General features: G+C 40.5%; 1 protein-coding gene across 8 annotated transcripts in view; it reads left to right on the forward strand.

The window, feature by feature from the left end:
* Nucleotides 1-23,352, forward strand: part of DGKD (diacylglycerol kinase delta) — a 76,758-nt gene that overhangs the window by 28,571 nt on the left and 24,835 nt on the right. For 7 of the 8 annotated variants that reach the window (XM_082223787.1, XM_082223790.1, XM_082223791.1 and 4 more), the window contains 7 exons: nucleotides 11,161-11,265; nucleotides 12,656-12,788; nucleotides 13,794-13,900; nucleotides 14,276-14,401; nucleotides 15,816-15,918; nucleotides 16,661-16,823; nucleotides 22,886-22,994. In XM_082223787.1, the coding sequence (XP_082079913.1) occupies nucleotides 11,161-11,265; nucleotides 12,656-12,788; nucleotides 13,794-13,900; nucleotides 14,276-14,401; nucleotides 15,816-15,918; nucleotides 16,661-16,823; nucleotides 22,886-22,994 (846 nt within the window). Of the gene's footprint in view, nucleotides 1-5,645; nucleotides 5,784-11,160; nucleotides 11,266-12,655; nucleotides 12,789-13,793; nucleotides 13,901-14,275; nucleotides 14,402-15,815; nucleotides 15,919-16,660; nucleotides 16,824-22,885; nucleotides 22,995-23,352 lie in introns of those variants that run through there. The other variant, XM_082223792.1, reaches the window with a different exon arrangement.

The following is a 23,352-nucleotide window of genomic DNA, read 5'->3' on the forward strand; positions in this document are numbered from 1 at the left end:
AAATAAAACTCCTGTGAAAATAACATCCAAGTGTTTTATCCCAAGAAAATATGTATTATAGTCTCTCCTGGAGAAAGAGAGAAGATGTAAGGTAGTTTTGACAATATGGTAATGTTATATAGAACAGTACTGGACAGGTTATCGATTCTTGGATGGGAGCACATTCTGCCCTCTCTAGTGTGGGGAGGGGTCATCAAAAATGACCAAGTTTCATAATAAATTTGATGCCATGGGAGCCTCTGTGGTCAGGCATAGCATTGTGTACACATAAAAGGGTAAAGGACCCCTGACAGTTAAGTTCAATCGTGAACAACTCTGGAGTTGCGGCACTCATCTCGGTTTACAGGCCGAGGGAGCTGGCGTTCGTCCGCAGACAGTTTTTCTGGGTCATGTGGCCAGCATGACTAAGCTGCTTCTGGGGCAACAGAACACCGAAACCAGAGCAGCGCACAGAAACACCATTTACCTTCTGGCCGGAGCAGTACCTATTTATCTACTTGCACTTTTTGGCATGCTTTTGAACTGCTAGGTTGGCAGGAGCTGGGACCGAGCAATGGAAGCTCACCCCGTCGTGGGGATTTGAACCGCCGACCTTCTGATCAGAAAGCCCAAGAGGCTATGTGGTTTAGACTACAGCGCCATCCACGTCCCCTAAAAATAAAAATATTTACATATTACAAACTTGCTGCATTCAAATTTGAAAGATGGATGTAACAGCAAAGTTGCTTACTACCTGAAAAATGGCTTTAATTCAAAAAGAGTAGAGCCACTGGGAACCACAGAAAATTGCCTTTGGGTGTGGACTTGATTTCCAAGTAGGTAATCCTTTATGTTAGCATTAACAACTTCAGTAGTAAGATATGCACAAGATTTTTGTCGTCTATAAATAATAGGGCTAGAAATAGATGACTTCATCTTACACTGTTTTCAGTGCAGGTGGCTTAGATTCTGGTAAATCTGAGTATTTCTAGATATTGTTTTATCATTTGCATAGTCTCAATAGCTCAGTGTTTCTGTTGAAGGTGTAACTTAAGAGGCAGACCTTTGGTAAACATATTCTAGTTTCATGAGTTAAGGTTGAAATATTTAATCAGTATTTACCAAAGAATTGCTCTGCGGATTATTTTAGATCTCCGACAATAGTACTTTATGGAATTATTTACTGTTGAAAGGGTGTTTCTGTACAGTTTACTATGAATGCATATCCAACTTGCAACTCAGAATCATCCATTCTGACACATTTCAGGAACAGTCAAACTGAAGAAGAGATGGATCATGGTTATTCATCACTGAGTAAAGAAATGGGAAGGAAAAGGAGATTGAGATTGTAAAAAGATTTTGTTCTCTTGGAAAGGAAAGTTGTTTTACTGGTAGAGAATTTAACACCCAATCTTTGCCTTTGTTCATGGCTGGTTGGTTGGTAACCTATGTTCAGCATAATCTGCTTTAATGTACTTCAGTTTTTCAAAACATTTGGTCCCAATTGTTTGCTTATATGAACAGGTGAATGTGATGAAAATTTGAAGTTCTTTCATCAGGCAACAACTAGAATTTTGAGACAGAAATGCTATAATGATGGCAATAGATTTCTCTTTTTTCCAAAATGTTTTACATATTTTATGTAAAACTTTTTGTATTTTACAAGATTGAGCAAAGCAGGAAAAGGAGATTTTGCTTTTGGTTTCTGCTTCCTGGTTTCAACTAACCCCATTTTATTAATATTTTCAAACGGGAACATATTTATGTTAGTTTAATTAAGGTTTGTCTGAACAAACCAGCTTCAAACTGGTTTACAATCCTGGCTTGTTCAGATAAACAGTAGTAAGTACTACCTGCAGTTCCCAGTTTGGACATAAAATTGAGCTGTTGAAAATGGAAGCAAATGCTTATTGATCATCTTTGGCCATGCAGGATGGAGTAAATGAAGAGAGATCACCACTCTAAACAATTATTTACAGTTATGTCCAAATGAGGTAAATGCTGTGCCCCAGTGGTTTTTGTTGCAAAAGTTTGGTTGAAGTTACATACCATATTCATGTTCCACATTTCAGCTATCTATTGTCTGTTTTGCATTCTCGCCTATTCATTTATACTCCATTGGACCACGAACCCAATATGAAGTCCTGAGTTGTTATATTAGGAGTTATCCATGTCTGCCACATTTTCTGTTCAAATAAACCTACTATCCATAAGAAGGATGCCCAGTAAATCAGTTAAAAATACATGTAAGATACCATAACACCTCTTGTTCTGAACCGTAATGATGTTTGAGCTTCGGCTTCTCTGAGCTGACAGTGAAAGTGTTTTCAACAGCTCAACAACACTTACTAGCACTTTATTATGCCTGATTTACACAGCAGGCAATCTTCTATAACCAGTACCAGAGGACTTCATCTGTTAAGATCCTGTGGCCTAGTGGTTTGGAATCATTGTCCTAGGAAGTACAAAACAAATGTCAGTGATCTGTAATGCTGGCCATGAATGCTGGAAGCAATAGGTTGTGATTATTATGTATTAAATTTCTATACCGCCCTTCACCAAAATATCACAGGGCAGCTTACTACACACACACACACACACACACACACACACACACACACACCATAGTAACAAACAAAAACAATACCCACCACAGTTTAAAAGGCCATTGATTGTTTAATTAGCCAAGCGCTTGGGAGAAAAGGAATGTTTTCACCTAGCGCCTAAAGATATGTAACAAAGGCCCCAGGTGAACCTCCTTGGGGAGAGCATTCCACAAGCAGGGAGCCACTGCAGAAAAGGCCCATTCTTGTGTTGCACATGAAGAAGGACCGCAGATTATGATCACAGGTCTGGGTGGCCACCTCATGGTCAAGGGCTGAGATTAAAAGGAGAATGCAGGAGGGATGCTTATGAAGTGTGGTGATGAATATGTCACATCTAAGTCCATTAAAAAAAAAACCCTGGTTGGCCTGTGTTACTCAGACTGAGTTGCAAAATACAGTTTGGGGACTTGAAAATGAAATTTTAGTTTCCATGGATAGGGAACAGTGCAGTTGCTTTTATCTTTTCTTTTTTTGCTTTGCTAACTTCTCACTTTTCCTTGCACTTTTGCAAATACGAATCTGTTGTTGGATTTGTTGAAATTCTGACTTGTTCAGAATAAACTTCCAGATGGAGAAAGGAATTTGACCCTGGGTTGGGAGATTACTTTTTTCCCAGAGAAAGCAGTCTCATGTCAGCTGTTCCACGGTAACCTCAGAAAAGATAAAGAGACAGAGACAGCAAGATGGAATATAAACTTTATCTGTGGACATGACTGACATATAAATATTAGCAAGGGAAACAACTATAAAGTTACTTCACTTGTTCCTAGAATGTCTTAAGAAAACTGCCTTTGTTTTTCTTCCAGTGTGCAGATAATAACTTTTTAGAGACTTGAAGGTAGCATTGTGCAGCCCTCATTACTTACTGTTCAAACATTCATTTCCCCTTTGTCCCGCCATATTTTCAGTCAAACCAGTTTTGCAAGTTTATGCAGCATTTCAAGCAGTGCCTTGAAGAAAAAATGAAACTACTTCGCAGCAGTGTGTGGTCAGCAGTGCTGAAATAGATGTGTGTAAAAGCTGTTGTGGGCACCTGTTAGCTAGCACTTACCACATAAATAATGATGAGTAACATAAGGAGAGATCTCATTACAAGCAGAATCACTTCTTCTCTCAGTGCAGGCCCAGATGCCTACCAATAACATCCTTTATGAGATGCCACCCTGGAGGGCCTCCCAAATTTTGTGAAGGCTTTTTAGGAGGTGTGTTTCTTAGAGGAGGCAGCTTGGAACCTCTTGCCCACAAGTAGAATGACCACATGCCCTGGTCTGGATCCTTCCCAATATTACCTTTCCTCTACTTTTATTTTATTTTTACAGTAAGCTAACATCTTGCGTGGGCGTTTCAGTCTGGGGATTGCACCTAAAGCCAAAATCACGTATAGTCAAGACACATTGGGTTAAATGGCAGGTGGGATTGCCCAAGTCATTTTTCCCCAGAACCTCTCCCCCCTTTTTATTTTTTCCCCACGTGCATAAAGCTGAATGCCCACAATTTAAATGTACACGCGCTGTGGGCTTACTATATATTGCATGCATCTGTTCCATTGTTCTAGTACCTATGCAGCACCCATAGCAGCTTACAACAATTTAAAATCGCAATGCAATAAAAAAATTTAAATGCAACAATAAAGCGCACAAAATTTGAAAGTGACAACAGCAGAGATTGCAAATGACCTTAGCAAGCTAGCTTGCCAGAATAAAAATCTTAGCCAGAAGATGTCAGGCAGAGTGGGGGTGGGGGGGCATCCATGCTTCATGGAGCAATGTGTCCCACAATATGGGACAGGTACTGAAAAGACCCTTGACACCAGCAGTGCCTCCACCTTAGGTGGGAGACGAAGAAGGGCATGTGTCTATCACTGAACCTGAATGAGGCAATCCAGGCTATCCAGTTCCACTGAGAAATGCTCTGCCATTTCCATTCTCCTATATTTTAAATTCTGTTTTTATTTCATCTTTTCTAGTAAAGCACACTACTAATCCAGAATCTGCTTGTGAATTGGTATGGTCAGTTGTTTTACTTGTGTAGAACCAGGGAAGCAGCTGTATTTAGAAAACAGGAAAACAGACGTATCTGGCTTTTCCACAGACACAGCCAGGCTCCCCTTTTTTCTTCCCCATTATGTTTGTACAGTTCTCAAGCTACAGGTACTGGATCAGGGTTTGTGCCATGATAGCACAGAGGGGTGGCCTATAAAGTGAACAGCAGTGGGGTAAAGAATCCAAGCGCTACAACTGATTGATATTTCTTGGAACATAAAGCCCCAAATGAGTGAAATTTTGAACTGAATACTGATTTCATACATGCTATTTAAAGAACTCTTGCATGTCTCATCCACTGTTAGCATGCCTTGTGAAAACAGAAATTCAATTTAATTGTATTTGTTTCATCTTTTTAAATCCGCCAGTAGCTATGTGATTTGTATGTCACCTGTGAATAAAAGTTCTACCTGTGATAACAGTGCTTGCAATTGCTTTGCATTGCTAGGAACAGTAGTTAATATGGAAAGACAATATTACACATTTATAGGATTCTGTCAGAGCCCAGACCAGCTGTGAACAAACATCAAGGTTAAATTTAGTGGGGTGCATTCAGATTGAAAGCATAACTTTTGCACGATGGTAAGCGAAGCTGCAAATTTTCCCAAGTGATATTAAAGTGCTTTGTCATATATATATGTTTTTCACCTTGTAGTAACAAGCTCCTGAGCCCTGTTAGTATTAATGAGATCTGTGAACTGATTTTTTAATTTTTTTATTTTTACAAAAATAAGCAGCTTCCGTTATGCTTCTTGCTGTTTATAAATACTTGACAGTCTCTTGGGGAGCTCAAGGTTGACAAATTGTTCATAGGGCTGTTTTCAAGCAGGATGTGAGTAAAGAGGAAACAGCTATAGTTATCAGTCCCTATCACACTCCAGTGTTGGCTGCTTGCAAAAGAATGCTGCATCAGGATAGCTATATTTAGCAGATGCACTGAGACCACCTCTATCTCTTGGTATGTGTCTGTGTATTTCAAGCTAATCTAAAACCCAGCCGGTATATCATTAAGTTATTTTTCTGTCTGTTGTGGTCAATGTGACATCTATTCTGATAAAAGGACATTTCACTACACGCTTGGCCAAAGTCACTGCTTCATTTTGAGAGTTTTCAGGGCAGCTGAAAAATGTTGGGAAAGACCTGGAGACAACAATGGGTAAGGATTCCTTTTGATATAAATCAAGGGAGGAAATTAATATAAACAGCATAGCGAAAATGAGTGAAGGAAAAGGTAGCAAATACCAGAGAGATTGAAGCATGGGGATTTACTTAATGTTTTGGAATAAAAACAGCTGCTTTCATGAATTTTCATGCTTGCAGTTGCTCATTGGTGAAGAAGACCTATTCTGCTCTTAAGTAAAATTAGTTATTCCTTATTTTCGCAAGTTGTTATCCAGCTTATTTAACCTATTTATTTTAACATGAGAATAGTTTTGCCAAGAGCAGGATGCTGTGTCTTAATACTGAGAGGTAACAACTAGCCAGGAGAAGTGAGAAAATCAAATTGTTAGTGCATACATTTATGAAGATTAGTTCATTGTGGGCACCATCTAGAGAGACAGGACTTTGCCTAAGGCAGGGGCAAGGCAGTCCACTGGTTTACTGTAGGATGGATTGTGGTAGACTTCTGACCCTTCTTTAAATGCAGCTTTCATATCATGCTTAGTGATGTATCCTAAACCTGATCTCATGTGAGTTCTGACCCTTGCAAAGGCACAGAAAGGGTCAGATAATTGCAACAAATGCTATTGGCATTGTTGTGAGCCGCTTTGAGATCAATATTGTGGTTGGAAAAGTGAGATACAATTATTATTATTATTATTATTATTATTATTATTATTATTATTATTATTTATTATTATTTAATTCAGATATGGGATCATGAAGAGCCTACATACATATCATGTTGAGCTTAGTGGCAGTGGTGGTAGCAATAGCTGGGCAGGTCAGTAGTAGTTTTATGCAAGCTGCCTTGTCTGTGATTGGAGTTGTGGGCTTGTCTTCCTTATCCGTGATTGGTGATGCCAGGGTGAGCGGTGAGTGGAGAGAGAGCTATTTCTGGACATTTTAGTAATGAAGAGAACTGCGGCAGCTTGGCAACTAGACAGTGGCAAAGAAAACAGTGAGTAAGCTCTCTTCATCAGTGTGTTGTGTGTGCATGTGTGTTGCTCACGCACTGCTGCAGCAGTGGCTCGTGAGTGGGAGAGGTGACAGTGTGTCATCCCGCCAATTTTACTGCACTCACCAGGACAGGGTTGGAATTTTAATTGTACTTGGAAATTATGATAATTTATATTATAATAGGCTTGATTATTTTGATGCTTTTTTTGATAGTTTCAGCTAGGTTTGGATTGTGTTTATTCTGCAGAATGTTTGTGTCTCTATGTTTCCTGTGTCTGTGATGTCTGCTGAAAATAGGAGTGGGAATAGTGATAAAGGGCACTTATGTTTATGTTTGAGTTTTCTATGATAGATTCACATGCTGAGGTTGAGAGTAATCTCAGCCATAGAGTTCCATATCTGTAAAGCAGGAAAATATTTCCTAAAATTTGTTTTTTGTCCTGAATTCTGTGATGATATGCATTGGCTATATGCATATAGCCATCATATAGATCAGTCAGTACAACATGAGACTCTTAATTTCAGGGTTGTGGGTTTGAGCCCCACATTGGGCAAAGATTCCTGCATTGCAGGGTGTTGGACTAGATCAGGGGTCCTCAAACTACGGTCCGCGGGCCAGATCCGGCCCACCAGGGTTCTGAACCCAGCCCGCCCGGCAAGTGCAGAACCTGCCACTGTCTAATGGGTCTTGGCCCAAAACTTTAGTGGCACAGGAACATGGTGTGCGGCGCCAGGGAACACGCGGGTCCAGAGGGCCGGGGAAGGCGAGGCCCCGTCGGCCGGGAGAGAGGCTGCTCTAGCTTGACGAGGTATGGAGGAGCCCCAGGAGCGGCGAGGCTGTTGTGGACTGAGCCCCAAAGTTTTCTCTCACTCCACGCTCCTTTCTCCACTTGGCACTTCCCGCCCTCCCCGCTTTGCTTCCTGGCAGTTTCAACCGAAAAGCCTCTCCTCTTGCTTCCCTTTCTTTCCCCGGTTTCCTTTTCTTCGTCTTTCTTGTGCAAAGGCACTTTCTTACTCAACTATTCCCTCAACAGTCATTTGGTTTTGAGCACCACATTTTGCTTTTCATTCTCCCATTTCCCGTCATCAGTATACGCTTCTACCCACCAAGCCCGCTTCCCTTGCTTCCCAGAATTACTATTTTTTTTAAAGCTGTTTTTCACACAATGTCCAAACTCAGTGGGGGTTTTCCCCCTTTTGTTTGTTCCGCTTGCAAGCGCTGGGTCCCTGGACCCTCAAACTGAGGATGTAAATTCTCTTTAAGGACTTTTGGTCACGTGAGACTTTAAAGGGCTTTGGTCTGGGCCACCTATGCATGTTGTTCATCTTTAAATGTCTCTCAGCTCCATGTGCAATGCCTTTAAAGTACCACACATTTCTTTTTTCCTTTTTTTCTTTTTTGGTGCCTAATCTCTTTTTTTTTCTTTTTTCTTTCTTGAATGCTTTTGAAAATATTTGGTTTTTCCTTTTTGTTTGGGAAAATAAAACTTAATAAAAAGAATTTAAAAAAAAAATAAAGTACCACACATTTGAAGCACATACTACTCCTCTTAGAAGCCATGACCAGGTTTTAAAATGGGCTTCCCCATGTTTAATGTGCATCATCACTATTAGTCATTATTGCTGTTAAATTGTTTTTGTAGCTCTGTATTTTGTTCATATTTTTTTCAAACTATAGTCTGGCCCCCAGCAGTGTCTGAGGGACAGTGAACTGGCCCCCTGTTTAAAAAGTTTGAGGACCCCGGACTAGATAATCCCTGTGGCCCCTTCAAATCCTACAATTCTATGATTCTGTATTTCTATATGTTCTGTATGCATTATCCTGCTTTCTGATTGTGCAGGTCTGATGTTCTTATGTGGATGGCATTTTGTGGCCAGAGTTACTCTTCTCCAGGCTGTGGTTTAGCATATTTCCATTTCCCCTTGTCTTCATTCTATTCAGTTTTCAATGTAATGTTACTGCAGCAGGCACACAATATGCACTAGTAACCCTTTGTATATGAGTTGTTTGCTTATGTTGGTAGAGGTATTCTCCTTTCCTTGCATTTATTACCCTACTCCTTCAAATGATTTCTCTTATCTTTACCCTACTCCTTCAAATGATTTATCTTATCTTTACCCCATTAACAGCTCTAAAAGAAACAGTAGCTGCTTTAATTCAGTTTGTGAAAAGTGTTAGTCTGCCTTTCGTAGCCATGGTTTCATTCAACATACTTGGCTAAAATGATGTTGCTAAACCCATAATGCCCTATCATAGATGCTGAGAATTCCATGCAAACCCAACACATTTTTAATAAGAAACATGTCCATAATACTAAATATTTTTTGCATGATATTATAAACAGTTTTTATTTTGTTAAGTTATAAATAAGAGTGCTGACTTAAAATGCTGCTGGGAAAAAAATAAATGGCGAGAGGGGTGGCTGCTGCCATGGATTAAGCTCTTGGCTTTGATTTAACATTTATCTCTCAGTGTTGGTGATCTGCACCTATGAAATGATAGTCTTACTTGTTTGCCTATGACCAAGTTTTGTGTGGCTTTCCTAATCTGTATTAACAGAGATGTGGATTTGGTTTGTTGCATTGTGATCAGGTAACTTTGATTGGCATTTTGTGGATCCTGGTTCATGTGGCAAAAATAAAGGAAAAAGTCCACAAACCGGAAGTCTGCTCACTTCTGGTTTGAGGGGTACAGTGCATACTCCTCCAGCCACTAGGTCACACGATTCTGTTTAGGTTCTTTTGGGTTTTGTACCTAATGTGCTTTATAAAACTAAACTCAAGTCAACTAATATGGGGAGTGTTACAGTTTTTGTGTTTCCCTACCCTATAAAGGACCAGTATATCTCACTGGAGGAAGAATAGGCTAGTAGTAGATCACTTACTTTGCATGCAGACTTAATACCATATCCTCAATACATTTTTTTTCTTTTTTAAAATGTATTTTTGTATATGGTTTCCCTGCGATATGAAGCCTCCTGTAGTATCAATAATAGTTGGTGTTAATTAATTGTATTGTTTTAGTGTTCCTGATAATTCAGTTACTCTGTTAATTTTGCTGTTTTTAGTTAGGTCTACACAATTACAGTTTCCCCTCTTTGATTGTTTGTTAGTTTAAATCTGTTTTAGCTGAAAGTGTAATAGGCACCTCTGCTTCAGCTAATTACAAGCCTCCAATTGTCTTCGGAATGGCTGGGAAAGCTTTGGGCACTTGGGGGAGGAATGGGACAAAAGACACAGGACAGCTGGGAATGTTGTGAGTACATATTAGACAAAAGGCATCCTCTCCAACTAATTCTCCAACTAGCCATGCTTCCTTAGGCCACACTGGACAATTTGTCCCACATAACAGCAGGGACTTTTAATTGCATAGCATCTCAGACCTATAAATTTAGGCAGTTGGTACAGCAGCAGTCATACCCAAGAGCTAGAAAGCTTCAGCTTTCAGTGTATATAAAACTGCCGTTTAGAACTTGTCATTTTTATATTGGGTAGAAAAGACATTTAATTTTGTAAAATATTGAAATAAACTTCTGAGCAGGGTATGAATGCTACCAACAATAAAGTGTGTAGAGAAAGTTCACAAGAACTCTCTCATTGGCTTTTTGAAGGATTTGTTTGCAGTTAGGAGTCTGGACATTTTACACAATCTCTAATCTAACCAGAGCCTTGTTTTAATGCTTTCCCATTCATTATATGAGAACAAAAAACCCATAGTGGCATTACTGAAATAAATCTGTTGTTAGAGCTCTTAATATCACTTGGCTCAATATCCTAGGTAGACTGTGTGTATGCAACTTAACTATGAAATAAAGATGTCCAACTTGCATTGTCTTAGATTAAGAAACATCAGGAGAATAATGTGCCTATGGCAAGATCTTCAGTCGCTCAACTACCCCAGAGTAGCTTTTCCCAACCTTGATTCCCCAGGTGTTTCTGGACTACAACTCCCACCATCCTTAGCCTGCAGAGTTGGGAGTCAGGGTTTATAGTAGTTGTAATCCAACAACATCTGGGGAACCAAGGTTGGGGAAATCTGTGCTAGAGTTAAGAACTTTAATAATGTTTCAAAGTTAGGACATCTAGAAGACTTGAATAGACTCCTTCAGTGCTCATAATTTCCATAAACCACATAGCATCAAAGCACAGAGAACCATTTTTAAAGTGTTTTGGAATATGTGGTCTCTGGCACAGGATTTTTTATTTTGGTCACCTGGAAAGGCCCTAGGTTTTATTTCCCTTTTGTTGCTCAATTGCAAAGCTTGGTTCTCTACCTTCTCCTGCATCTGTTGAAATAGTCTCCTGTCTCCAGAAACCTTTAAGTCAGAATGAAACAGTCGTTATTTGCTATCCTCCTCTTCTGTTAGTATTTCAGGGAGTTTAGAGTACCAGACTATTCTCTTACCTTACAGGTCATTACTCCATGTCGGAAACTCATCTTGTGTGCAGATAATAGAAAAGAAATGGAGGACTGGATTGCAGCACTGAAGACTGTACAGAATCGTGAACATTTTGAGGTAATGAAATAGGTTAGGTATAGATGTGTATCTGCCCTTTATTTTTAAATGCAGTGACAGCCTCACCCCCAACGCATACACTGTTTACTGTTCATATGTGCTGCTTGTTTCAGCAGTTATAATTAAATATTCTCTGAAGTCAGTGGTCATCAGAACATGTATATAAACTGTCTGAATTTAAAGTGATTGCTCACTTTAGGCATTCAGGCCTTGTCATCATGAGTAATCCAAGATCAGGAAAGAAAGTTGCACTTTCCCATAAGTGAGTATTACGTGGAGTGATGTCTTCAATTTTGCAAGAGTACAAACAATAAAGTAGGTGGACTGTGATTAGTACAGTTATGATAAAGAGTTGGAACTTCAAAAGTACTATTTTTATTTTTGAAACCACCACTTCTAAGATACAGATGTGATTTTGTAATGGCTGCTTTTTTTTTGGAGTGTCCTCGGTGGAAAAAATTATAGATTGATAAATAAAAATCAAAAACATTCATAAAAAATTAAATTTACATAAATTAAAAAAACAGTAAACACACACACAAAACTCCATGCAGATAAATGCCATGAGAATTCAGGTCTTAAAATACTTAAGATAGTAAAAATGTTTAACGTGTATGAGAAAGAATACAATATTTGAATATTGTGTATTGACACCATTTCTCACTATTAATATGGGCAAAACTAGGCAAGACTCCATGCATGCAGTTAGCAAATTGCAGGTGCAGAGTACCTGATCCATTTCAGAACCTTGATATAGGTGCCTTTGCCCCACTCTGCAGTACATGTCAGGACTGGTGCCCTGATGCCTGCCATTTGCAAGAAAGGAGATTCCGACTAAAGATTAGGAAGAACTTTCTAATGATAAGAGCTGTTCTACAGTGGACTGGACTGCTTTGGAAGGTGGTGGACTTAGCTGTCAGCTGCGATTCCTACATCGCAGTGGGTTGGACTAGATTAGCTTTTGGGTCCCTTTCAGCGCTACATTTCCTTGATTCTATTATCTTTCTTGCTTGCAGCTGGCAAAATTTTGAATTACCAATCCAGACCATTTCAAGCCGATTTTACTCCATAGTTCTATGCAAAAATGCTTGGTGGGCATTTCATTTACATTTCTTACAGCCTCCAGACTACATTCCTCTCATTGTGCTTGTACCATGTGGGATGAAGTTTACCATTTCACCCCTTGATGTACTTTTCAGATTGTTGCTTATTTCCCCACCCCCACATACAGCAGGGCATTCTTGTTCCTCTGTTCTTCCGTGGTTACAATGCTCCACAGATTATACAGGTGTAGATTCTGCCTCAGAAATATATTTTGCACAATTTAATATCTCTATCAATGTCCCATTGGGATGTCATCTTCATTTGTTTACCATAAATTCATTTTCAGTCTACACAGTACAGTATGGACCATTTCTCAGGGATGCATAACTGGTACGCCTGTTCGCATGCTCGGCCAACATACTGCAATGTGTGTCGGGAGGCACTGTCTGGAGTCACGTCCCACGGACTCTCCTGCGAAGGTAAAATCCTTTCATTATTTTGTGCTTGGAACATAAAGCTGTTAGGCTTCCAAGAAGGCATTGGTCAGACTCGCACCCCATTGGTTGGTCACCATTCCAAGACGGGAATAACCGTATGATTCTGAAATGTTCCCTGCCAGACTTTGACATCTTGCAAATGAAATAGGCCTTGATCTAAAAATCCTGCTTATGCAACGACTGAGAAAAATTATACCAAAACAGGATTAGCTACAGTACAAAATAAAACTGGTTAGGTTTGATTCTACATTTATTGTGCTTCATAACTTTTGTTAAATTATAGGAGCTAAGAATCTTATGAATGAGAAAGATAACTTCTTTTTTTAATTATCTGAACTTTGTTGGCATATATAAAAGATTCCAGGAGGGTTCAGTACAATAAAATCAGTAATAAAAAACCCTGCATATAACATTTAAGTTAATGTTATATAACATTCACAAATCTTCATTCCATGTTGCAGAAACCTGGCTACTAAAGATATCTGTGGTTGGGCTTTGTGGTCAGCGACCTCTCTCAGGTTGGGTGTTGTAATCTGTTTTTAAATAAACGTAGATCCTTAGAGGGTGTTACATGATATAAGGGGAGAGAAATACATCTAATGTCCACAATTAAATTCAAGAATCTTTTAGAAATATGACATTAATTATTTTTTCTCTGCAGGTAATTCATCAACATAACTATTCCCTACTGGATTGTTTTAGAATATTTTTCAGAAAATACGTCTGATTCAAATAAAATTATCTGTAGTTTGATAATGTGTATGTGATGTTTCCTGAGGATAATTAATTCCTAATTAGAACAGGTTTAAGATTTCCTGTACATGCCTTGTTTAGATTAGACTGGTTAGTGATGCTAAAAGCAGAAGAAAAGAAATGGGTTTTGTAACACTGGGTTTCGTGTAGATTTAAATGGAGTGTTCGCTCAACTCACCTCATATCTACTCTTCTCTTTCTTTCTTCCTTTCCCTCTCCTCCTGGCTTTTCTAGTCTGCAAATTTAAAGCCCACAAGAGGTGTGCTGTCCGGGCAACTAATAACTGCAAATGGACAACACTAGCATCTATTGGGAAGGATATCATTGAGGATGAAGACGGGGTATGTATGAGGCCATTTCTCATGTGGGGAAGGTTAACAGGCATATAGAAGGCATTTCACTTACACCTCTGCTTCTGCTAAGATTTTCTAGATTCTCTAGAGACTTCAGAGAGGAGCATGTATACTTACTTTTAAAGTATGGGGGTGTTATTGGGTTGTTGTTTTTATTTTGATTATATATTTTGTGGTTTTATATTTTGATTTTGTTCTGTGAGCTGCCCTGAGACCTCCAGGTATAGGGCGGTATACAAATTCAATAAATATTAATAATAAGAAAGCAATGGGAAGGGTGAGTGTTGCTTGGTATTTCAAAGAGGGCATAGAGTCTAGTAACGGCCCTATAACGAAAGTGATTTATTTTCTGCTTGTTTGCAGATTTCAATGCCACACCAGTGGCTTGAAGGAAACCTGCCTGTGAGTGCCAAATGCACAGTGTGTGATAAAACATGTGGCAGTGTACTGCGCTTGCAAGACTGGCGCTGTCTCTGGTGCAAAGCAATGGTCAGTTAATGTTGCAACACTGTTCAATTTTACTCCCCTTTTCTGCACTGTGCCTGTGTATTCTGATAATGCTACTATGTAAGGAGAAAGTTTCAGCGGCATCCCACTGAATTTATTTATTTATTTGCTAATTATGGTAGATTTCAACTAAAATAAGCCAGCTGTTAGATATTTTAAAAAGATTTTATGCTGCTTTTGCCAATTACCAGTCTTTTACATAGTCGTGGATAAGCATAGCAAAATGTGTAGCCATCTATAGGCTCTTTATCCACTGATTCTAAGATGGGTAGAAATGTCAGTGATCTCTCATGATGTTACCACAGCAGCCTAAGGAAATTTCACTATGTTGAATAAACAGAATTAGATTAATAGAGATTGCTTGCTTACTGGTCCTTTGCCAGAAAATAAAGGTCACATCTGAAAGCAATAATAAATGTATTACAGATCTTTCTGATGCAGAATGTAGAGTCCTAAATATATGCTCTTCTTGTATCCTGGGAATCGCTTATTAACAAGCCGTATATTATTTTGGCAAGGCCTGCCTTTCCTTGACAGTCAAGCAGAATAGCACTGAATTATTTTGGATACTTAACTGATTCTTAAGTGTAAATCCTAAGGATAATGAATTTCTTGGCATTCTACATGTACATGAGTGTGTGTGGAAAATGTATTTGAAATGTAAGCGAATAGCCAGAAAGGCGTAAGATATGCAGATAAACCATTTGGCCTCTGATGTTTTATAGCTGTTCACAGAATTATTTAAGGAAAATGATATGCAATTAACTGCAAAACTTTTGAAAAAACCTTGGGCCTTTGTGAAAGATCAGTTGTTTTTCTGTGCCTGTTGTTTTAGGTACTGCTCTCATTATTTATTCTTGTCGACTGTAGAATTTCTTGTTTACGCCTACATTTTCATCAGTGTTTCCAGTTTAACAAACCTACTCTTTACCAATCTCTGGAACCACAAGTCAGTATTCTTAGGATACTTTCAGAATCAAGTGCCCCAAGTATTGTAAGAAGGGAACTGATTTTATATTCCTTTGAGCTGGATAGACTAAGGGTTGATATAACGATTTCATCCTGCGTTATGCACACAGGTTTGTAAATGCATGCAAACAAAACACTACAGGGCTAAAGCCTGTTCAGATGTAATGGCCCTGCTTTGGGAACTCCCACCCTCCTCCTTTCTTTGTGGGCTTCCTTAGGCAGGTTTTGTGTTGTGTCCCAACTGGAAACCGTGGTTTAATTTTGGACTTGTAACCACTGTGTTTCACAGATCATGGACTGGACTCCCAAGATTAAGCTAGTTTGTGATTTCAGTGTATATTTCTTTTCCTTTCCATTCCTGTGAATTTCTTCTTCATTAAAACACCTGAATAGAAGCAAAACTTTAGCTAATATATTTTCCTCCCAGGTACATACCTCATGCAGAGACTTGTTACCAACCAAATGCCCGCTTGGCCTTTGCAAAGTTTCTGTCATCCCTCCTACAGCTCTCAACAGCATTGATTCAGATGGTAGGTATCAGCTAATGCTTTTCAGTGTTTCTTTCACACTTTGCCAATCAAGCAAATAGCTCAGAAAGCCAACGTTGGCATAACGCAGTTATTCTCATTATAGCACCTAATACTCATTATGTGCAGCATAATCTTTTTCTCTTTCCTTCTTCCTTGTTTCGTTCCTTATCTTCTTTCTTACATTCACAAATACGGGAGACCTAGACTGCAAATTTGTAGAGCTCAAATTTAGTATAGGTGTTGTCACATTAAGATATTGGAACAACTGTTAGGTACTTGTAAAAGTGCAAGGTCCGCAGATCAAAGCAGTCAAATAACCACATTGGGGCAATGCAATCCATGGCCACTAACCGTTAAAGACTTTATATGCCATTAGTAAATCCTTGAACTTGGCCCAGTAACAAAGCAGCAGCCTGTTCAGATCTTTGAGCAGGAATGTCATATGCTGAGAGAATCTCAATCCTATCAGCCATCATGCTACAACATTCTGTACTAAAGGCAACCTAGTGCAGCCACTGTGCTAATAATGAACCCATTCTCCAAATCTTAAAAGTCAGAATTAAAATGTCACCATTGGAATATTTCAATTTTTTAAAAAAGGGGGGGAAACAGTTAGTATATTGAAACAGCCGTATAGTTCCATGTAATATACTGGTTAAAGATCACTTAAAGACCTGCAGGCTGTTAGCCACCCTGTGGTAATAGAGCTCAATTATTCTTAATTTTTGCTTTTCCCTCTCAGGGTTCTGGAAAGCCACTTGTCCCCCTTCTTGCACAAGCCCTTTGCTGGTCTTTGTTAACTCAAAAAGTGGAGACAACCAGGGAGTAAAGTTCCTACGAAGATTCAAACAACTGCTGAATCCTGCACAGGTCTTTGATCTTATGAATGGAGGACCTCACCTCGGGTAAGAGATGCTCTCTTGATGTACAGATGCCTGCAAATACTTAGAGTGGCCCCAGGCATGAGGGACAGAGCATGAGCTTATATAATGTGGCAATATTGGAGAAAAAGAATGTGTATACAGTGAAACCTTGGTTGTCGAACGTAATCCGTTCCAGAAGACCGTTTGACTTCCAAAACGTTTGACAACCGAGGCACGGCTTCCAATTGGTTGCAAGAGCTTCTTGCACTCAAGTGGAAGTCACGTTGTATGTTTGGTTTCCGAAAAACATTTGAAAACCGGAGCATTTACTTCTGGGTTTTCGGGAGCCAAAACGTTTGAAAACGGAGCCATTCGAGAACTGAGGTTTGAGTGTATTACTTGAGGAGGAGGGGATCAGAGAGAATCCTAATGCTCACAGGGTGGGTGCTCTTTATAATGTCGGTATAGAATATAACCTCTAATGTATCCATCTGTGATTGGTGCCAATATTCTCAAAATCTGGGGTGTAGGTATCTGTTGTATATCCATATTGATTAACATTCATGTATCCATGCTTTTGTTGCTGCTTTCAACAAAAGTTATATGAGGATTTGATTTCATTTTATAAGTAGATTTGGAAGCTACTATATCCGGGGACGTCTTCTCCACTTAGGATTGTTGTGTTCCTTGCATGAAAATTATATTGAAAGTCTTGATGCCTGAGTGTTGTACGATAGGTCCGCAACTTAAGTTGGGGTTACATTCTGGGGGTCTTGCCTAAAGCCAAAATGCATAATGTCAGAACCCACTGGATTCAGTGGTGGGTGGGACTGCCAAAGTCATTTTTCTTGGAACCCCACCCCAAGGCAGCAGCTGAAGAAGGAGCAAAAAGGTTTTTCTTGTGTGTGTGTTTCTTTGTGGCTGTTTAGCTGCTCTCCCTGTGCAAAGGTCAGAGGGGGCAGGGTTTCTGTTGAGGCAGGTGATTAGCTGTCGGAGGAGCTTATCAGAGCTTGCAGGGTAGTGCTGCGCGCCGCTAGGCGCGCACATTTTGATACGTCTTTTAGATTTAGGGGAGCTAGTCTCAAACGTTTGTTGGGGGAGACCTAGTTTTTTTTTGGGGGGGAGTTATTTGTCCTGTCTTCATGCTTTTTATGATGGAGGACTGCTGTAGCCACCCCCAACGACACGTTCTCAAGATGGAGGGGGAGTGAACAGCTGCAGTCGCCTGCGGTTCCTGTGCAATGTTTGCCATCTTGCCAAAGGTTGCAGGCAGCTTTACCTGCAGCAACTGCATGCTGATTGCCCTCTTAGAAGACAAAGTCCAGCAACTGGAGGAACGTGTAGCTATGCTCCAACGAATTAGAGAGCTGGAGCTCTTCTTGGAAGCAACAGAGCACACCGTCTCCACCAAGGAGGAGACAGGGGACTCCCCTGAGAAGGAGGCTAGTTCACCAACACAGGAGCCAGATATATGGAGAAACGTGACTCAAAGAAGTAGGAGGCCCAGGGTTCGCTCTGATTGTTTAGAAATACACAATCGCTTTGAGGTCCTCTCCCCTAGCATGGAAGATGAAGAGCAGACTCCATTTGAGGATCTCTCCTTCATTACAGTCGATCAGGTATATGAAGACGAGCAGCAAAGTTAGTCCTCAGGGAATGTGCAGGCAACCTTGGAACGGACAGCTCACGGAAGAACCCCGACCAAACCTAAGAGGAGGCGTGTAGTGGTGATAGGGGTTCCCTACTGAGGGGAACAGAAGCAGTGATCTGTGGGCCTGACAAGATGTCTCGGGAAGTGTGCTGTCTCCCCGGGGCTAAGATCCAAGATGTAACTGAACGACTGCAAGGAATCATAAAACCCACTGACAAATACCCCTTCCTCTTGGTTCATGTGGGAACCAATGACACTGCAAGCAATAGCCTCCAGAAGATCAAAAGAGACTACGAGGCTCTGGGCAGGAAATTGAAGCAATTAAATGCACAAATTGTCATCTCATCTGTTCTCCCAGTTGAACAACGTGGCCCAGGGAGAGAGGGAAAAATAGTGGAAGTGAACAGCTGGCTTCACAAATGGTGTAAACAGGAACGGTTTGGATTCTTAGATCACGGACTGCAGTTTCTTGAAGATGGACTTCTGGCAAGCGATGGGATGCACCTCACAACGGTTGGGAGGAATGTTTTTGCCAAAAATCTCAGAAACCTCATCAGGAGGGCTTTAAACTGACTAATGTGGAGGAAAAATAAAAAAATTCCTTCCTGTAGCACCTTAAAGACCAACTAAGTTAGTTCTTGGTATGAGCTTTCGTGTGCATGCACACTTCTTCAGATACACGTATCTGAAGAAGTGTGCATGCACACGAAAGCTCATACCAAGAACTAACTTAGTTGGTCTTTAAGGTGCTACAGGAAGGAATTTTTTTATTTTGACTATGGCAGACCAACATGGCTACCTATCTGTAATGTGGAGGAGGGAGACAGTGCTCCTGAAGGTAGGAGTCTATCAATTGATGAAGATGATCATCCAAATGTCATAGATCAAATGGAGCAAACAGCACGCGGACCTAGTGGTGGGAGGAAAAAATCCTTAAATAAGAGACACGGGGGAATGATTAATGGACTTCAATGTCTGTACACTAATGCACAAAGCATGGGAAATAAACAAGATGAGCTTGAGCTCTTGGTACCGCAAACTAAATATGACATAATAGGCATCACTGAAACCTGGTGGGATACGTCCCATGATTGGAATGTAATAATGGAGGGATACAATCTATTTCAGAGAAACAGACCAGACAAGAAAGGAGGAGGAGTGGCGTTATATGTCAGGGATGTGTATACCTGTGAGGACATCCAAGATTTAGAACCTCAAAGCCTAAGTGAGAGCATTTGGGTCAAAATTAAGGGAGAGAAGAATAACAGTGACCTCATTGTGGGAGTTTACTATAGATCCCCAAGCCAAACGGAGGACATAGATGATGCCTTCCTGGAACAGATGGCCAAGCATGTAAAAGGAAGGGAAATAGTAGTAATGGGGGACTTCAATTACCCGGATATTTGTTGGATGTCAACCTCAGCCAAGAGCATAAGGTCAAACAGATTCCTCACTGGCCTTGCAGACAACTTCATTGTCCAGAAAGTGGGAGAAGCAACAAGAGGAACAGCCATTTTAGATCTGGTCCTAACCAATGTTGATGACCTGGTTAGTGGGGTAGAAGTGGAAGGATCATTAGGCGTGAGTGATCATGCTCTTCTGAAGTTTACTATACAGCTGAAAGGAGCAGCCAAGCATACTAGGACTCAATTTCTTGACTTTAAGAAAGCCAACTTCATAAAACTTAGGGAAGTGCTGGGTGAGATCCCATGGACAGTAATACTAAAAGGAAAGGGAGTTCATGATGGCTGGGAGTTTGTTAAGAGGGAGATAGTAAAAGCACAACTTCAGGTAATACCAATGAGACGGAAACATGGAAGGTGCCTAAAGAAGCCAGGGTGGCTATCTAAAGAACTTTTAACTGAGTTAAGATTAAAAAAGGATGTGTACAAAAAAATGGAAAAGGGGGGAAACCACCAAAGAGGAATTCAAACAAATAGCCAGCACGTGTAGACACAAAGTCAGAAAAGCTAAAGCACAGAATGAACTCAGGCTTGCTAGAGAGGTTAAAAGCAACAAAAAAGGCTTTTATGGGTATGTTCGTAGCAAAAGGAAAAACAAAGAAACAGTGGGGTCACTCAGAGGAGAAGATGGTGAAATGCAAACAAGGGACACAGAAAGGGCTGAACTCCTCAATGCCTTCTTTGCCTCAGTCTTCTCCGATAAAGAAAACAATGCCCGACCTAAAGAATTTGGAGCAAATGATTCAGCAGAGGAAACACAGCCCAGAATAACTAAGGAGATAGTACAAGAATACTTGGCTAGTTTAGATGTATTCAAGTCTCCAGGGCCAGATGAACTGCATCCAAGAGTATTAAAAGAACTGGCAGATGTGATCTCAGAACCACTGGCAGTCATCTTTGAGAATTCCTGGAGAACAGGCGAAGTCCTGGCAGACTGGAGGAGGGCAAATGTTGTCCCTATTTTCAAAAAGGGGGAAAGAGAGGACCCAAATAATTACCGCCCAGTCAGTCTGACATCAATACCAGGGAAGATTCTGGAGCAGATCATTAAGCAAACAGTCTGTGAGCACCTAGAAAGGAATGCTGTGATCACCAATAGTCAGCATGGATTTCTGAAAAATAAGTCATGTCAGACTAACCTGATCTCGTTTTTTGACAGAATTACAAGCCTGGTAGATGAAGGGAACGCAGTGGATGTAGCCTACCTTGATTTCAGCAAGGCATTTGACAAGGTGCCCCATGATATTCTTGTAAAGAAGCTGGTAAAATGCGGTCTTGACTATGCTACCGCTCAGTGGATTTGTAATTGGCTGACTGACCGAACCCAAAGGGTGCTCATCAATGGTTCCTCTTCATCCTGGAGAAGAGTGACTAGTGGGGTGCCACAGGGTTCTGTCTTGGGCCCGGTCTTATTCAACATCTTTATCAACAACTTGGATGATGGACTCAAGGGCATCCTGATCAAATTTGCAGATGACACCAAACTGGGAGGGGTGGCTAACACCCCAGAGGGCAGGATCACACTTCAAAACGACCTTGACAGATTAGAGAACTGGGCAAAAACAAACAAGATGAATTTTAACAGGGAGAAATGTAAAGTATTGCACTTGGGCAAAAAAAATGAGAGGCACAAATACAAGATGGGTGACACCTGGCTTGAGAGCAGTACATGTGAAAAGGATCTAGGAGTCTTGGTTGACCACAAACTTGACATGAGCCAACCGTGTGACACGGCAGCTAAAAAAGCCAATGCAGTTCTGGGCTGCATCAATAGGAGTATAGCATCTAGATCAAGGGAAGTAATATTGCCACTGTATTCTGCTCTGGTCAGACCTCACCTGGAGTACTGTGTCCAGTTCTGGGCACCACAGGTCAAGAAGGACACTGCCAAACTGGAACGTGTCCAGAGGAGGGCAACGAAAATGGTCAAAGGCCTGGAAACGATGCCTTATGAGGAACGGCTAAGGGAGCTGGGCATGTTTAGCCTGGAGAAGAGGAGGTTAAGGGGTGATATGATAGCCATGTTCAAATATATAAAAGGATGTCACATAGAGGAGGGAGAAAAGTTGTTTTCTGCTGCTCCAGAGAAGCGGACACGGAGCAATGGATCCAAACTACAAGAAAGAAGATTCCACCTAAACATTAGGAAGAACTTCCTGACAGTAAGAGCTGTTCGACAGTGGAATTTGCTGCCAAGGAGTGTGGTGGAGTCTCCTTTTTTGGAGGTCTTTAAGCAGAGGCTTGACAACCATATGTCAGGAGTGCTCTGATGGTGTTTCCTGCTTGGCAGGGGGTTGGACTTGATGGCACTTGTGGTCTCTTCCAACTCTATGATTCTATGATTTTAAATGCTTAAATCTTGGTTTTTTGCCATGTGCATACAGCTGAATGGGCACAAGGTAAATGCACACAAGTTGCAGACTTACTGTAATTTATGCTTCTCTGTGTCTTTGAATAAGAACGCATTTAAAGTTTAGAAAGCTGCCTTATTAGGTCAGACTATTTGTCCATCTAATCCACTCTTTAGGATTTGGGGCATAGGTCCTTCACATTACCAGCTATCTGCTGCTTTAACTGGTGATGCCAGGTGAGTGAGCCTAGAGACCTCTTGATGTAAACACCTGCTCAACCACTTAGCTATGGTCTCAAAATATATGTGTTCATTCTGTTACATTTACTGCAGGGATACGGTACCCCTTATGAAGCTCCATAGAACCTTTCATTTATTTCTTGAATTGCAAACCACTCTCTGTGGTTCATGTTCTGGAAAGAAAGTATCTGCTTAAAAAAACCCAAATACTCTAGTACCCAAACTTATGTCTTTGTGTTGCATAGATGGCTAACTGGTACACTGCTGTTACTTTGCCCCTGCAAATACAGATTCTGATTAATTTGAAGTCTTTATTACTCCTGTTGAATAGATTTTAGTTGTTAAACTCTCTCGTATTTTAACAATACATTACAGCAGATACACCTTTTTTCCTGTGCAGTTTACGTTTATTCCAGAAATTCGACACCTTCCGAATTCTGGTATGTGGTGGGGATGGAAGCGTTGGATGGGTTCTCTCTGAAATTGACAGCCTTAGTCTCCATAAACAGGTAATTTCTCTAAGTTGCCATTCTACATGTGTATTGGCTAAATGACAAAAGAGAGCAAGGAGGAACTTATGAAATACAATTTTGCCTAGAATAACGAAATATCTAAGACTGAAAGTTTGCATGACAAACATGGGATTCCCAACTCAGTGTTTACTGAATGTGAGTAAGGTTCATTTGCAAGAGAGCAGCAGTAGGTGTTGCCCCCACCTAGTGTTTATCACAATATCTTCCCCCAGCCAAATATCTTTCCGGTCTCAGGAAGTCTTAAATGGTATAGTCTTTTATGTATTTGTTTGCTTAGGGCTGGTTCACAAGGCCCTGTTTAAGTCCAGCATAGCAACTGTTCCGCATAGCAACT

Source organism: Podarcis vaucheri, assembly GCF_965113315.1.
Source record: "Podarcis vaucheri genome assembly, chromosome: 5".
Lineage (NCBI taxonomy): Eukaryota > Metazoa > Chordata > Lepidosauria > Squamata > Lacertidae > Podarcis > Podarcis vaucheri.